Genomic DNA, 18,596 nt, shown 5'->3' on the forward strand with positions numbered 1-18,596 from the left:
AAAGGTAGTTTAGTTCCACACGAATCTCTGCTGGTGTTACATCGACCAGCGGTGGAGCTCATAGAAGCCACCACTTTGCCGGCATCAATAAGATATTATCGCCATGTGAAACAAAGTAAAGAGTTTGTAGTTTGTTCCGTGACCATTGAAGAGTATTCGTAGAAAGTTTCACTCCCTAATTTTGGGTTTTTGAAGTGAAAATGCAAATACGCAGTACAAATGAATTGAATAGCTGATGGCAGGCCTTGTGTGGTAATGTTCTATTCCTGTTCCCGTATTGAAGTCCCCTATTGATGTCCCAATGAGATGTTTGTTTCCCAATTTCGTCCTGTCTCCATTGTCTTGAGCCTGTTTTCATCTATAAGAAGCCCTGCGCCCCACCAACCTGTAGATTGACACATGAAAGTGTTTGCTTTGTGCTTTGTTCATGTGTGACAAGTCGTTTTAAAAGAGGTACAGTACTATTTTGATGGTAAATTAAAAGTGATTAATTTCCAAGTGGATATTAGAAGTTGGTAAAATTTTAAATATTTTTTATAAAGATATTTTGCTTTCAGAATGGTAGTTTTTATAACGTTTGTTGTTTGTTAATATTTAAAATAAAGTGGCAGTGACATTTAACATTTGACACCTTTAGTTTTGTTTTGAAATACACTGCTAACCAAAGTTAAAAATTTTTGTATTGATAAAAAATCATGTAAAGTTGAAGATTTTTTTGTATTGAAGTCATGTAAAAAAATTTGTGGTTGTTCATCTTTAATCCTGTAGTAAAGTCATTCATTTCCTTTGAGGTTTGAAATAAATGTTTTGAAAATGTACCTATTTTTATTTTCTGTAACCCTTTGGAAAGTTATTAACTAGTTTCTAATGCAACCGAAATTGAGTTTTAGTGTAAAGGAAACGGAATATGGCATTGAAGCCAAGAAAGATGATAAAGATTGCCCAGTTTGACCCAAAGAGGAATCTTAGATGAATGTCCCCCCAATTGGTATCCGTAAGTACCGTAATATTTCCAGTAAGTACCCAATATGTGAATCGGAGGAGTTTATACCAAACGGCGTCATTTTTAAATAGTAGGAAGGTCCTCCAGTCTGTGTAAGTATCCTTTGCTTATTTGGTAATGGTAGTTAGTCCTCTTTAAACCCTCCCATCTCCATAACGAATCTACGGCTCAGTTCTCCGAACAACAAACTGATGCGCCGTTCGCAATGAAGTTTTGAGTGTCTGCTTCTTCTTCTTTAGCCCCATTTCGATTCCAGTATCTTTGTAGTTAGTTCTATCCCTGATCCCATCTGAGCAGACATTTTAAAATGCTTCAAATATTAGCAACATTTTGTGTTTAATGTAAATTTTCAATTTGGCTAATAAATGTTTTCAACATTGCTGATACATTTCTCTTGAAATACTTTTTGCTAAACTCCGTTAAAACGCAAGTGTGTTATTTTAAGTTTTCAAAACAGGCGATCATCATCTACTACGTATAAGATAGTAAAAGACAAGGACAGATTGCTGTAGATTAGTAAAATAATCAACAGAAAAGTAGTAAGGAATCTAAACATTCTCCAAAATATCGTCAATATTTCGATCATGTTTGATAAAATAATTTTTTTAATTAAAAATAGTTAGGTAAATACTACTTACTTGACATCCCTATAATCAAAATTGAATGGCAAATCGAAGTCTAAGAAGTTCCATTGGTTTATAACATCCAGCCTCACATTTAACACCATTTGAAAACAACATATTAGATAAAAAGCCGATGCCGTCGTGGACATATTTATGAATTAACCTAAAACAAATAATGAACAAATTAGTGACACAGAAACAAAAATTCAACGTAATTTATTGTATATATTTTATTTCATTAAGATTTACACGGAACATTTCAAATTACACGGCAAAGACAGACAGTAGGGATGGCGGTTTTTGTCAAAACACCGGTTTTCGGTTATACCGGTTTTTTTACTTACGGTTTAACCCGGCGTTATAACGGTCAAAAAACCCGGTTATTCCCAAAACCGATTTTTTGAATCAATATTCAATACCCAATAGGTTAAAACGTGAAATTTGTATTGCACTTTAGTTTGTGATACTCCACATGCCCATTTTTAATATAAAATCCCTAACAGTTTTTGATATATTGTAAAAAATATATTTTCATTTTGGAACTTGTAAGGGCAGCAACTTGTTTTATGTGCACTTTTGTACTAAGGTAAGTTAGGTTCAATCGATCTACTTTTGGTCCCATAATAATATGTGATTTAATTTCTTACCTACCTTTTTGTTACACCCTTTATAATAAACTAACGCAATGAAAATGTCGGCTCCAAATAATATCAAATAATTGCAAAATACACATGGTGGTGAAATTAGGTATAAGACTATAAACGTAATAAATTATAAAGCAAATTATACTATAATCTGTAGAGGTATACACATATGAATTATAAAAACAAAAATAAAAATGTAACATCAAAAATGGTAAAACTTATAAAATCAATTTTAAAATTCTGAACTGGATGTATTATTGTCTTCAATTTGTATGTGTATTGTATTCCCGAAAACAAAATCCTTTTTGTACAACATACACAAAACAATTTTATTATTTTCATAAGTGATTATAGAGGAATGGTTTTTTTCTCCTGGATTTATAAAAATATAAGTTTATTCTCGTTTGTGTAGGTATACAAGCAAGACATGCTTATTCTCAAGTTTATCAAAATAGCCAATTCAGCTTATCACATTTCTTAAACATATTTCAGTTTCAGTGACTGCGAGAGTCATTAAGGAATATGTATAAACATTAAATAAATCAAGAGTTATTGATGAATTTAAACAAACAATATTTTTTCTTCGAATTCCTTATTTTTTTTTTCAGAAGTAACTTATCCGGTTTTTCACCGGTTATTACTGTAAAAAGAAAAAACCGGTTATAACCGGGAGAAAAAACAACCACTTAAACCGGTTATTGGGAAATAAAAAAACCGGTTTTAGGTTACAACCGGTAGGTTTTTCCCATCCCTAACAGACAGCACTATCTGCATATCAGTGGTGTACTTCCGCGACATCGAGTGAACCAGCGCTACCGCTAAATTAAAACAGATAGTCGAAGACTTCAACAAAACGTACAGTTCGTAAAGTAAGCCTAACAAATCAACAAAAGAAAACCTCAAAAGAAAAGAAATAAAAATGTTATTCGAAATAAAAGAGCTAAAAGGCAGTAATAATACCTAAACTAACAGAGCTACTTAAGAGATACATATCTCCATAATTTCAATAACCCTAAAGACTGGAACGAGAGTCTAGGTCTACACTTACACAAAAAATTGACAAATGTGACCTAAATAATTATAGATCTCGTTGCTTAGTCAAGTAGACATACTGTTACAATCGGTCGACTTACAAAATGGATAATATCACCAACTGGTTTCCCCAATTTTTATAGTGGGACAATCTGCTGACAATGAGAAACCATCCCCAAACTGGATATTTTTATAGTCAGACAATCTGCTGACAATGAGAAACCATCGTAGACTACAAAAAAGCGTTTGACTGTCGAAATGTGAGCCATACAACAAGCTATTAATAATTGTAGAATAGATTCGAGATACATTCAACTAATAATACATAATACTAATAATACATAATTTTAATGAAAACGCAACTATGATAGTACAACTAGACGAAAATACAAATTCCATGCGCATACAATATTCCAGCTACAAAAGAGCTGATATGAATATTACCTGGCGCGAAAACGTATTTTCATTTTGATGGAAAATAAAATTCTAGTTTTATTTTGAAAAACTTTTTCCATAGTATTTGCTAAATTTGATGTAAATGGTGCGATGAGTGAGGTGAGAGGTGCGAAGTGCGAGGTGCGAGGTGCGATATGCAAGGTGCGAGGTACCATGTGCGAGGTGCGAGGTGCGAGGTGCGATGTGCGAGGTGCGAGGTGAGAGGTGCGAGGAGTGAGGTGCGAGGTGCGAGGTGCAAGGTGCGAGGTGCGATGTGCGACGTGCGATGTGCGAGGTGCGTGGTGAGAGGTGCGTAGTGCGAGGTGCGAGGAACGAGGTGCGAGGGGCGATGTGGGAGGTGCGTGGTGCTATGTGCGAGGGGCGATGTGCGAGATGCTTGGGGCGAAGGGCAAGGTGCGAGGGGGGAGGTGCGAGGTGCGTTGTGCGAGGAGAGAGGTGCGAGGGGCGAGGGGCGAGGTGCGAGGGGCGTGGTGCGATGTGCGAGGTGCGTGGTACGATGTGCGAAGTACTAGGTGCGAGGTGCGAGGTGCGATGTTCGAGGTGCGAGGTGCGATGTGCGAGGTTTTCTGCTAAAACTGGGTACTCCTGGCGGCGAGACAGCCAAAAATTTACCAGTGCCCTATTACATGATAGTTTAATTGCTGACTCAATATCTAAATCCAGAAGTCCTGTCTCGGATTCTATACGTCCATTGGAAATAGATTCCTTATCGATGCTTTGACCCGTGTTGAGCTGCCCCCCCCCCCCCACTTGCAAAAATTAAAAAACAAATAGCCCTGATTTATGAACTATTTATGAGCTCTCATATTACGCAAACTAAAAATTTTGAGCTCGTTCCACTGAGCAGGAATTTAATACTTTATTGGGGGGGCTGAGTCAGCCCCCCCACTACTTAAAAATAGGAATATTGAATCGGTTTTTGCGGCAGAATTACGAGCTATTTATGAACTCTTGAAATTATATAGTTTAGATTTTTGAGCTCATCCCCTTCACCCCCAAACAACCCTTTAATTGATTTAACTTAAGAGAAAAATGCTGAGAAAATTTAAAATATATCGTATTGCGGATATAATTCCTCTAGCTTATATACTTTAAGAATAAACTATTAAATCACATGCATTTCGATTATTGAGCTACAACCCCTTCGCAAGAAAACCACCCTATCTTCCCGGCTTACGAGAAAGTTGTATTTAAATGCATTAAATTAATTATTTGGCGACTACATATCATTTAATAATTTATAAGCTTCCAAATTACGCGCATTTAGATCAGTAAATTGCAATTTATTTTGTATAGTGCAGTCACTGAAGGTAAAAATTAACGATAACATTCAATTTCGGTGAACCTTTATCGATTTTCACGAAAATTGGTCAGTGGTTAGAGGATACCTCAAGAAATAAAGGTGACATGGTACCACCTTGCGCCTTTACCCTGAGGGTGGATACCGCCCTTTCTCGGGGGTGAAAATTATTTTATAAAAAATAACTGCACAAAACTATTAAAGAACAAATTATAAGCAAAATTTATTATATAAAATTATTAAAGTAAGTCAATACTTTTTAAGTTATTAAAGATCAAAAATTTTAATTATTCGTGAAAAAATGCATGTTTTGAAGCGGTTTTTCGTAAATCACTGAAAAACTGTAAGTTTTTCCAAAACTTAATAGTAGTTTAATTCGTATAGCTTATATTCTAACAATAAACTCTTAAATCACGCGCCTTTCGATTATTGAGCTACAACCCCTTCGCAAGAGAACCATCCCATAATGGAGATTTACCGAAATCGAAGGTCATAGTTGATTTTTACCTTCAGTGACTGCACTATAGAAAACGGCAATTCCATAATTAAAATGCGTACATTTTGCGAGCTCATAAATTATTAAACGATATGTAGTCGCCAAATAATTACTTTAAATTATTTTAAGTACAACTCTCTCTTAAGCCGGGAATATGGGATGGTTTTCTTGCGAACGTTGTAGCTCTATAATCGAAAGGCGCGCGATTTAAGAGTTTATTCTTAGAATATAAGCTATACGAATTAAACTACTATTAACTTTTTTGTAAAAACTTACAGTTTTCAGTGATTTACGAAAAACCGCTTCAAAACATGCATTTTTTTTTCACGAATAATTAAATCTTTGATCTTTAATAACTTAAAAAGTATTGACTTATTTTAATAACATTATATAATAAATTTTGCTTTTAATTTGTTCTTTTATTGATTTGTGCAGTTATTTTTTATAAAATAATTTTCACCCCCGAGAAGGGGCGGTATCCACCCTCAGGGTAAAGGCGCAAGGTGGCACCATGTCACCTTTGTTTCTTAAGGTATCCTCTAACCACTGATCAATTTTCGTGAAAATCGATGAAGGTTCACCGAAATTGAAGGTAATCGTTTATTTTTACCTTCAGTGACTGCACTATACAAAATAAATTGCAATTTACTGATCTAAATGCTCGTAATGTGGAAGCTTATAAATTATTAAATGATATGTAGTCGCCAAATAATTAATTTAATGCATTTTAAGTACAACTTTCTCTTAAGCCGGGAAGATAGGGTGGTTTTCTTGCGAAGGGGTTGTAGCTCAATAATCGAAATGCACGTGATTTAATAGTTTATTCTTAGAGTATATAAGCTATAGGAATTAAATCCGCAATACGATATATTTTAAGTTTTCTCAGCATTTTTATCTTAAGTTAAATCAATCAAAGGGTTGTTTGGGGGTGAAGGGGATGAGCTCAAAAATCGAAACTATATAATTTCAAGAGCTCATAAATAGCTCGTAATTCTGCCGCAAAAACCGATTCAATATTCCTATTTTTAAGTAGTGGGGGGGGCTGACTCAGCCCCCCCACTAAAGTATTAAATTCCTGCTCAGTGGAACGAGCTCAAAATTTTTAGTTTGCGGAATATGAAAGCTCATAAATAGCTCATAAATCAGGGCTATTGGTTTTTTGATTTTTGCAAGTGGGGGGGCCAGCTCAACACGGGTAATGCTTTGTTGGTGTGAATGGGGGGAAAATATTTTTCCAGATTTGCCTCCAGTCCTAGCAGGTGTTTGTTGAAAGCCGCTGAAATCTCATCCGGCAAAGAATTCTGTCAGCTTTGTAATTTCCTGCTTCTCTTGTACTTTAAATACAGTTAATTGCTATCTTGTAATGTTATATTTAGATTATCAAAGAAGTCAAAAATACCACAAAGATAGGCTACTTTGATTAACCAATTGACATCATGAAAACTGTCTTTAATTTGAAATATTGCATCCCTAGCCGTTGGTGGATGGTGTTCTAGGAATAGTGAAATTTCTTCTTTTAATTCAATAAGTCTTTTTAAAACATTCCCTTTTGATAGCCAACGCACTTCGCAGTGTAAAAGATGTTCATGTTCACTTGAAGATCTGAAGCGGCGAGGGGAGGCGACCCGGCATTTTGCTTTCGTGGCCCGGTACTGGGTCGCGACTCACCGTTTGGGAAACGCTGCTACATTATATCGTTTCCAATCCTGAACAAAATGGCTTGGTTTGCTTGGTAATAAAACATTTTCATTTAACTTGGATTCCTATGCATAGGCCTCTACAATAAGGGCATTGCTAATTAGCATTATCGCTGGAATAAGTTTGTTGGTCGAGCAGATATTAAAAATAAAATATTTTTGGGGAAATTTATATTTTCTTCGGACGTAATTTTTTTTGTTGTTATCGAATAATATTCTTTGTACCTATGTACTCTCGGAGAATATAGCAAAATTCAGTTTGATACCATTGTGTGAATACCCAGTCTTCTAAGATATCAACAGAACCGTAATTTAATCCAGACAAATTAATATTTTTTTAACAACAAAACTGAGATGTTTTAATGAGATGTGAAAATAATTTTGAATTCGGTTCCGCCAATGAACTTGCTTTTTTGTCCTTTAAAGTAGAAAAAACGTTTAATTACCTCTTGCATAATATTTATCGTCTAATTATTTTAACTGTACAAATATCAAAGTGTCTACTGTAAGTTCTAAAACGGCTATTTTAGAATGATTAATGCGATATTTAAATATCTTATCTAAAGCGGCCTTTCGAATTTCTTTAAATATTAATACAAAAAATTGATACCGCCACTTTGTTGCGCATTCTGACCGTTTTCCGTTTCGACTATACCTATCTGTTTCATGGACATTACCTCTAATAATTTTAAACTACCAAAAAAATAAAACAGACTTATAATAATAATTTTAATTTAAATACCGTAATAATGTAATGACTGTAATACAATATAAGTGTAAAATAATATATACAGGGCCGCGTTTATGTCAATTGACGCCCTAGGCAATTCTCTAGTAGCCGCCCTTCAAACATGTACCATTTTTGCGAAAAAAAAATGGCAGAAATTTTTATCTAAATAAGAATACATTATAAATGGATTTAAACTACGATGTTTATATATCTATAACAGAAAAAATTGTCATTCCAGTTCGATCACATCAGAGACATCTTTTCAAAAAAAGACTTTTCAAAAAAATTTTTTTTTCTTGACAAAATCGACAAATTGTCAACACGTTCTTGTGTCATACTTGATGGGAAATTCTTTTTAATTCTTGAAATTTTCGAAAATGACCTTTCAGCGGACAGGTTGGCAACTGGGATGCACAAATAAATGTGCAAAGCAATGTCAAAATTAGGGAAAATATCTTTCAATCCACTTAGTTTTCACCTCCGATTCCGTTGAACCTCCATCGATTTTGATGAAAATTGGTGAGTAGTTACAGGATACCCCAAGGAATAAAGGTGACATGATGCCAACTTGCGATTTTACCGTAGTGGTGGATGCTATCCTTTCTCGTGGGTGAAAATTATTATTTTTTAAATAATACCATAAATCGATAGAGACAAATTCTAAGCAAAATTTGTTATATGTATGTATAAAGTATGTAATTAATATAAATCAATACTTTTTGAGATATTTTATTGAGATTTATACAAAGATTTTATTTTTTCGTAAACAAATGCATGTTTTAAAGCTGTTTTCCGCGTATAACTCAAAAACTATAAGCTTTTACAAAAAAGTTATTATTACCAAAATTGAAGATAATAAAAAGCTGAACACTCCTCACTTAAAGAACTAAACTAATGTTAATTCAAAGTGAGTTATGGGTAATTGAATGTATATTTTTTTCGACGAGTACTCAAATCTAAGTATCCAAGCTTAAATAACGGGAAAACGATGCATTTTATAAAATATACCTGCTAAACACTTGTCAAAGTACTTCGAAGTACCTATCAAATGAGTTCCAGTAGAAGTTAATAGCATCACAATTAAGCAAGTTATGATGAAAATAAGAGAACCCTTTAGAATTTTTTAGGAAAAAGTGAAAAATAAAACATACGCCATTTCCACAAAAATTAAAACTTATTTCTTATATCCTTAGAAGAATTTATTTATACTAGCATAAGTAATGACTTCAACAATTTTGACCTGTTTAGAATGCATATTTTTGAAAAAAAAAAGATATAATTTAAAAAACTCAGAATTTTTAAAATTATCGTAATTTTCATTTTCTTTTGATAATAACTCCACAAATGCTCAATATATGTAAAAAGTGATGTGTATAATTTTAGTTCTTTCTGTATCAAATATTTTACCTTTTTAATATCTCTGTAGGGTAAAAAATAACCGAGATAGAAACGTTTAAAGCTTAAATTTTGCTGCGAGAACCATGTAACCGGGGCCATTTAACCTTTTATTTTTAAAAGAAGTAAGGGGTTTAAAAGATTAAATTTAACGTGGTTTAATAGCCAATAAAATTAACTTTCAAATAGTTGCTAGACGAACCTGATATCGTAAAAATTAACTGAGTTATTTAAAAAAAACAATCACTTTTTTGGAATTTTGAAAAATATTTGGTGCATAAATTTTAGTGCTATCAACTTGTTCAGGGGTTCATTTGATAGATATTTCTAAGTACTTTGATAAATGTTTTATAATATTATGTTATATATTGCATAATTTTCTCGTTATTTAAGCTTGAATACTTAGATTTTAGTACTCGTCGAAAAAATATACATTCAATTACCTATAGGTAACTCACTTTTAGTTAACATTAAAAGATTTTTCCAGTAAGAAGTTTATTTAGTTTTTTATTATCTTTAATGTTAGTAATAATAACTTTTTTGTAAAATTTTATAGTTTTTGAGCTATTTATGAAAAAGCGGTTAAAAACATGCATTTTTCTCACGAAAAATTCAAATCTTTGATCTTAAACAACTCAAAAAGTTTTGATTTATTTTAATAACTTTATGTAACAAATTTTGCTTAGAATTTATCCCTCTATCTAATTCTGGTGATATTTTTAATAAAATAATTTTCACCCCTGAGAAGGGGTCATCCACCCCCGCGCAAGTTGACACTATGTCACCTTTGTTCCTTGAGATATCCTCTAACCACTCACCAATTTTCATGCACATCGATGGAGGTTCAACGAAATCGGAGGTAATAGCTCATATCCAGCTTCAGTGACTGCACTAACTTTTCTTTAAATATTAAGATATGTCAATTGGTGATTTTATTGTGGTATCCAAATGACCCTTTACGTGAATGCATTCATTTATGAATGATGTATCTTGGTCGTCTTTATTTTGTATCAGATTTTCAGCTTCTTTAATTTCTTCATTGCTTAATTTTGGCAAATCTGTTAATAACACGAAAACGTTGATAAATAAGTCGATAAGATTCCAAACGTCTATTCAGGTCTCTTATCAGAGTGTCGATTATAATATAGAATGTGTGGATTTTCATCTCATCACTAGTTGAAAAGTTTAGTTCATCATCGGCCCCCTCGTCAAATTGAATTTTTCTTTTTCTCTTTCTTATTTCTTTATGTGTTTTATTTGGGCACAATTCTTTGGCTTCCTTGTGGTAAAGTAATTTGAAAGAGCTTCATATTCTTTAACGACAGAAGCCAGATCCATAACTTTTATGTACAAATATTTTTTGTACAATCTTTTTGCCGCCCTCAAATAATGTGCCGCCCTAGGCAACTGCCTATATTGCCTAATGGATAAAGCAGCCCTGAATATATAATAGTATAACAGTAATTATTCTTTTTAAAATTTAAAATTAAATTTTATTTGCTTAAGTTAATTACATAAATTAAAAATTGTTTTCCATGTGCGATGGTGGTGTAATGGTCAGCATAGTTGCCTTCCAAGCAGTTGATCCGGGTTCGATTCCCGGCCATCGCATCTATTTTTTATTTTTCTTTTATTTTATTTCAAATTACCATGAAAACGTCCAAATTAAAAAACAATTTTAGTTATAATATAGAAAGTTGTATTCATTTTTAATGAAAGTACAACAGAATTATTGCAATAGCAGGGTAAGTGAGGGTAAGTTCGGCGCCTTATTTGTTAAGGTATAATTTTTTAGCACAAGCACTTCTCAGTTATACACATTATAAAAATTGCAGTATGTGATTTCGGCTCAGAAATAATGTCTTTATCAAAAGGGGAAGGCTAGTTATTTTATTTATTTTTCTGATTTAGTTAAATAAAAAAAGAGTGCAGAAACTACCTTCTTCTAAAAGTGCCTATCTTCTAGAGATGTTGGCGACCACATTGACCCATCTTATTCTATTTACGGCAGCTCGAAATAGATCAGTTGACGTTAGACCAGTCCACTTCCTAAGATTGGCCAGCCAGGATATACGTCTACGTCCAGGGCCTCTCCTGCCCTCAATCTTGCCTTGTAGAATCAACTGCAGCAGTCGGTATTTTTCATTACGCATAATGTGGCCGAAGTAAGCCAATTTTCTGTTCTTTACGGTGTTAATTATTTCTTTGTCTTTTCCTAGCCTCTGGAGAATAGTTATATTAGTTGTGTGGTGTATATATGAGACCCTCAACATACGTCGGTAGCACCACATTTCAAACGCCTCTAACCGTTTTATGGCATCTTCTGTCAGGCTCCAGCTTTCAACTCCGTATAGGAGGACACTAAAGACGTAACATCTAAGAATTCTTATGCGTATATTGATACTTAAAGACAAGTTGCAGAGAATTTTCTTAAGACTGTTAAAAGAGCTTCTGGCTTTTTCAATACGAGTTTTTATTTCGTAGCTATGATCCCAAGTATCCTTAATGTTGCAGCCCAGGTAGCATATTTTCTGTACTCTCTCTAGAGGTGTATTGTTTACTGTAATTTGGGCGTTTATGTTGGTGTTTTTACTAATGATCATTATTTTTGTCTTCTTACAGTTTAGTTTTAGGCCGTATTTGTTACATGCTTCTACAACATTATCCATGATCCTTTGGAGCCCCTGCGCACTATCCGCCAGCAATACTGTATCGTCTGCATATCTAATATTATTTATAAGTTGTCCATTTACTGCAATACCATCTTCTGATTCGTCCAAGGCCTCTCTAAAGATGTTTTCAGAGTATATGTTAAATAATGTTGGTGACAGTATGCAACCCTGTCTGACTCCTTTTTCAACCGTGAAGATTTCGGACAGTTCATTTTCGAATCGAACTGTTGCTTTTTGTTGGAGATATAAGTTTGAAACGAGTCTTATATCCTTACCATCGAGTCCTGATGTTTTTAGGATATCGATTAGTTTTCCATGTGGGACTTTATCAAATGCCTTCTCGAAATCTATGAAACATGCATACACATCGCAATTGACATCCCTGGCTCTCTGTATTAGAACTTGCAAGCTGAAAAGTGCTTCCCTCGTTCCGAGTCCTGATCTGAATCCAAATTGAACTTCACTCAGCTGTTCTTCTAATTTGGTGTATATGCGCGAGTGAATGATAGTAAGGAGTACTTTAAGTACATGGCTCATCAAACTAATTAATCTATGTTCTTCACATTTTCTAGCGTTGGCTTTTTTGGGAAGTGGAATGAATATTGATAGTAGCCAGTCTTTTGGTAAGTAACCAGTCTCGTATATGTTGTTGAATAACTTCGTAAGAGCTGTAATTTGTTGTGCCTCTAATAGCTTTAAAATTTCACCATGCACCTCATCAGGTCCTGGTGATTTCCCATCTTTAATCCGCTTAATGGCCATAGTTATTTCTTCGTTTGTTATTTCTGGGCCATAGGGATTGTCTATTTCATACGGACTTCGTGCAGCATCTTCGAATAATTCTTGCATATATTCTTTCCATCTTCTTAATTTATCTTCAATTGTAGTCAAAATTTGACCTTCGACGTCTACGACTATGCCTATATTGCGTTGTTTTCTGATGTTCTGTACTTCTTTAATCTTTTTGTGCATATGGAAATCGTCATGTTTGCGTTGTAGTGTTTCAATTTCTGTACATTTCTCCATAAGCCATGCTTCTTTTGCCCCTTTTATTTCTCTTAGTATACTCTTATGCAACTTTTTGTATTCATTGTCATTTCTACCTTTTAATTTCCTTCGCTCCTCCATCATCTGCAATATTTTATCTGTCATCCATTCTTGCTTCTTTTCTCTTTTTGATTTAAGATATTCATGCGAAAGTGTGTTGATAGATGTCTTCATTTCGTTCCATTGTTCTTCTACGCCACTAGGAGCGTCTTCAACTATTTTCGCAAAATTCTTATTAATCTCTGTTTTTACTTTTTCCTGGATGCTATTTTCTTTCAGTAGTTTTATATCTATCTTGGGTCTTACTTTCTTTTGAATTATTTTGAGTCGTATGTTGATATTTGCAACTAACAGACTATGATCTGAGAAGACATCGGCGCCTGGATATGTTTTTGTTGAGGTGACAGAATTTCTAAACCTTTTGCTTATGTTAATAAAATCAATTTGGTTTCTTATGATTTTCCCTGGGGTATCACCGGGTGCTTTCCATGTATAAAGCCTTCTTGGATGTAATTTAAAGAATGTGTTCATTACAACCATATCCGTCTCTTGGCAGAATCAGTCTTTCTCCTCTTTCGTTTCTTGTGCCAAGACCATATGACCCCACAACATTCTCGACTGTACCTTGTCCTATTTTGGCGTTGAAATCGCCCATGATGATAGTTATCTCATGTTTTTTTGTCAGCTTTAGAGAGTTTTCTAGAGTCTGGTAGAAATTTTCTATTTCTTCTTCGGTTGATTCGGATGTCGGTGCGTAGACCTGAATGATATTTATATTAGAGGGACTTGAATTAATCTTCAATAGCATAACTCTATCTGATATGGGCGTAAATCCTATTACTGCTTTGGCTATTTCCCTTTTTACTATCATCGCTACGCCATTTCTGTTTCTTGTTGTGTCATCTCCCGAATAGTAGATATGGTGTTCACCTATAATTTGTATGCCAGAATTTGGCCATCGAACTTCACTGCATCCTAAAATATCTATGTTTAGGCGAGTCATTTCTTGAATAATATTTGCTGCCTTGCCTGCTTGATACATGCTTCGAATGTTCCACGTACCGATCTTTTTCACTTTTGGGACATTATTGGCTGACCGGGGGATTCTTAGCACCCTCTCCCCATTTAAGGGTTTCCCGGGACTGAGGGCCGTTTGTTTTGGGTTTTCAGCCATTGTGGTGTCCTGGGGATATCCTTATGGATCTTTAATGTGGTAGTCATCCCGTGGCTTTCCACATCTCAATGCCGTTGGCTAATTTAGCTCATCCGTCTTCGGAGTCAATTTCCCAGCTCCAGGGCAATGAAGTGCCCTACCAAATGTCGGTTCTTCCACCCGTAGCTGTTGACCAACAAATGGGAGATTACTTATACCGGTAATCCTTCGGTTAGTAGAGGGTGTAGTAGCAGGAAATATAGTGACCCGTCTGCCTTCGGAAACCTAATCGCCATTCGGGGTCGGAAGAAACAAGAGTTAGCCAAGAAAGGCTGATAGGAAAGATTGAAAGACATTTCACTCAAGACAAGTTGAAAGAGAGTAAAATGTGAAGGCCCTTATGATCCGCCAGGTGCGTTTCATAAGCGTATGAGTATTAATACATTTTGTGTTCCCGCTCATACTTCGGGGTGTTGACTACCTACGTCAGTAATTTCGGCATCGGGAGGTGCTATTTTCGTGATGGTTATGCTGGTAATTTCGGTGGTGACTGAAGACTAACTATTGTTAGAAAAATATTTGCCTTTTTTTATTTAAAATTTAAATAAGAAAATTTTAAACAAACATTTAATAAACCAACATTTATTAACATTTTAAACAAACATTTATAGGAACTAAAACTGAAATAAACACCTAAAAAATGTATAGATGTGAAAATATGACAACACATTAAACATTACTTACTTCATGTTGTCAAAAAAACGTTCATAACAAAACAGAACGGACAAATAAGTACTTACATCTAAATGTTTAAAAATATTCCTTAGTAATAATATACCAACTAATAATCACAAAACATTTATTATTGCAAAACAGTGTTGAACTTAATAGGTATTTAACGGTATTTAAAACTATTTTTTGGTATTATAGCAACCCTTATTTATTAAATAATTTGATAAACTCTTTTGGCATATCCGGTACTTCATATATTTTTTTGGTTTCATTTATCGATTTTGGTTCTTTAATCGAACAGACAACATGTTCTTTTGGATAGGTTAATATGTCCTCCTTTTTTGGCCACTTCCAAAAAGACCCCGACTTTTCCATACACCTGACATTAAAACTTTTATTTTCCTTATTCACAGAGATAATTATTCCTGGAAATAGGTTGTCCTCATAATTTACCACCAAATACTCTCCAACATCTGATTTTAAAGCAGTTTTTGCTGGTTCATCTTTGGAAGATTTATTTTTTTTTTGTATTTGGTTTCTTTTTTAACTGCTGGTTTTCCTTTTCTTGTTGTTTATCAATCCTGCTTTGTTTTCTTTCCTCTTTTTCTTTGATTTCTTTTAGTTTTTTTTTCGACATCTAAACTTTGTTGCAGATCCTGAGTAACACCGTTTTTAAAAAACTTTTGGAATTTTATGTTATCTGGGTTAAAGAGCGCGAGCCCACAAGTTCGAAATCCATTTTGTATTGTTTTTGAAAAGTGACAATTTTTTAATAACGGTTCATTTAGAATTATAGCAAAATTATCTTTGGCAAAGGTTTTATTTGGATTATCTACGCGCCAGTTTTGAATAAGTTTTTTGTAGGTTGATTTAAGAGAATGGAATAAAGCCACATCCAATGGTTGCAATATGTGGGTAGAGTTTGGATATAGGCTGATCAGAACTATTCCATTTTTGGAGCAGAATCGGCTGAGCTGAAGGGTTAGATGAGAAGTGTGACCGTCAACAAATAAAATAATTGGCCTTTGAATTTTGTTATCATGTAACCACTTAATAAATACATTCGCAATGTATTCAAAAAAAGTTTCTTGGGTCATCCATCCATTTTCGGAGCGTCCCATTGCCCAACCTTTGGGAAAGCTGGAACTGATCACTTTTGAAACTCGTTGCATTACGTAAACTACCATAGGAGGAGGCAACTGGCCTAGAGCATTAATCATTATTAATGAAGTAAGGCACTCTTTTTCGCTTGTAGTAATAAACGCATAGACGGTTTTATCTCCTTTTTTGGCCAAAACTTTGTCTCCTTTTGGAGACAGAAAAAAAGCCGTCTCGTCACAATTATACACCCTACTTGGATCTAGGAGGATATCTAAGAAGCCGTCTTTTTCAAGGTAGCTACTTATTTCTCTGCAAACCAGTTACGTATCTGTTCTTCCGATACTTTAGAACGTTGTTTAGTCAAATTTTGGGACATCCTTAGACTTATATTGGGGTGCCTTCTCATAAATCTGTCATACCAATCCCTACCAGGCCGGTTGTTGTGAAAAGGATTTGGGCGCTGCAGATCATCCAGTATTCCTTTTACGCTATTTAAAAGCTGCTCTTTTGTAACGGGAAATCCTTGCCTTGCTGAGTTAAGTATCCATTCTTCTAAAAATTGCTCTTCATCTTTAGACAAAATTGTCTGAGTCCCAACTGATCCAGTATGTTTGTTATTTCGTTTATCAGAAAGAATTTGTCTGGGTATGTTAAATTGTTTAGCAGCAGCTGTTATGGACATTCCTGCTTCAATGGCATCGACAGCTTGTTTAATATCTTCTTGAGTATAAGGCTTTGTTTTTTTGGGCTTCATTATGCTAAAAAAAATAGCTAAGTACTTACTTAACTACTGAAGACCCAATTTATTGTTTAGTTAATATTAGTTAACTAAAACTAAACTGAAAGAAGATATAACGAAATTACCGCATAAAAATGTTGGACAATTTTTAATAAAATACTTACTATATACGTTTTTATCAATTTTGTTAAAAACTACTTAAATTTAAAAACTTTATGACTTAATGAAATTGGTCTGTAAGGCAATTACGGCAGTAGCACCGAAACTACAAAACTTAGTTCTGGGCTATTGGTAATTTCGGCGTTTACTTTTTTTTGTAAGTATAAAACAAAAAATTAAAATACGACTTAAAACATAAAGTTTAAACCTTTGAAACTAACCCGGGGTTAAAATAATATTTGCAACACAATTTTAGAATATAAAAAAATCTATGACATAATGCATGCAACGTTCATTTTTTTAATGTAATGTATAACACGTTAAAAAATAGAAACAGTAATACTTAGAATAAAACTAACAAAAAGAATGACGAATTTACCTCAAGAAAAAAATTAGTTACTTTTTTATTAAACTTGATAGTTTTTCATATTTTTTGTTGGCAATTGAATTTAAAGAATAAATAATAATACAAATTGTTCTAGCGGGAAATTTCGGCAGTACCGCTGAAATTATCAATATTTTGTTTTAGGCTGTTGGTAATTTCGGCATTCACTTTTTTTTTTGTAAGTATAAAACAGAAAGTCAAAATATCACCTAAAACAAAAAGCTTAAACCCTTGAGGTTAACTCGAAGGTAAAACAATATTCAAAACACAATTTTATTATAACAAAAATGTATAGAAAAAATGCATGCAACTTTAATTTTTTTTAGTGAAATGCATAACACGTTAAAGAATAGAAATAGTATTACTTAAAATAAAACTTATAAAAAGTATGACGAAATTACCTCAAGAAAAAAATGTGATATTTTTTTATTAAATTTAATAGTTGTTCGTATTTTTTGTTAGCAATAGAATTAAACAAACTTTATGTTAATACAAATTGGTCTAGCAGGAAATTTCGGCAGTACTGCTGAAATTACCAACACTTTCTTTTAGGCTGTTGGTAATTTCGGCATTCACTTTTTTTTGTAAGTATAAAACAAAAAACTAAAATACGACTTAAAACACCAAGTCTAAACCTTTGAGGCTAACCTGGAGGAAAAACAATATTTAAAACACAATTTTAATATAAACAAAAATATATAGAAAAAAAATGCTTGCAACTTTAATTTTTTTTAAAATTAAATACGTCAAAAATTAGGAATAGTATTACTTAGAATAAACCTTACAAAAAGTATGACGAAATTACCTCAAAAAAAAAGAGATATTTTTTTATTAAGCTTAATTATTGTTTTTTATATTTTTCGCTGACAATTAAACTAAATAAATAAATCCTAATATAAACTGGTGTAGCGGTAAATTTCGGCAATACCGCTGAAATTACCAACACTTTATTTTAGGTTGTTGGTAATTTCGGGGTGATCTATTAATTGTAAAAACAAAGCCAAAACGTAAAAATACGACTCAAAACATAAAATTCAAACCTTACAGACTACTCCGAAGACAAAATTATATTTTCAAATACAAGTAAAATGCAAGAAAAAATAATTTTAAAAATCCGTACAGATCTCTTACCTTTTTCGCAGATTCGTCTTCCACAATGTCTAACACACGAGTAAACTATGATTTTTTAGGCCGGCACGTAGGTATTTATTCCAACCGAAATTATTTAATAT

The 18,596-nt window shown here is 33.5% G+C and overlaps 1 protein-coding gene and 1 non-coding gene across 2 annotated transcripts in view; one reads left to right on the forward strand and one right to left on the reverse strand.

The window, feature by feature from the left end:
- LOC114335682 (protein yellow-like) overlaps nt 1-18,596 on the reverse strand; it is a 332,848-nt gene that overhangs the window by 115,135 nt on the left and 199,117 nt on the right. The window contains exon 2 of the mRNA XM_050655707.1: nt 1,642-1,789. Within this exon, the coding sequence (XP_050511664.1) occupies nt 1,642-1,775 (134 nt within the window). The 5' untranslated portion in view covers nt 1,776-1,789. The remainder of the gene's footprint in view (nt 1-1,641; nt 1,790-18,596) is intronic.
- On the forward strand, nt 10,916-10,987 carry Trnag-ucc (transfer RNA glycine (anticodon UCC)). Its single transcript has one exon. It is a non-coding gene; the product is annotated as a tRNA-Gly (tRNA).

Source organism: Diabrotica virgifera, chromosome 7 (assembly GCF_917563875.1).
Source record: "Diabrotica virgifera virgifera chromosome 7, PGI_DIABVI_V3a".
In the NCBI taxonomy this organism is placed as follows: Eukaryota; Metazoa; Arthropoda; class Insecta; order Coleoptera; family Chrysomelidae; genus Diabrotica; species Diabrotica virgifera.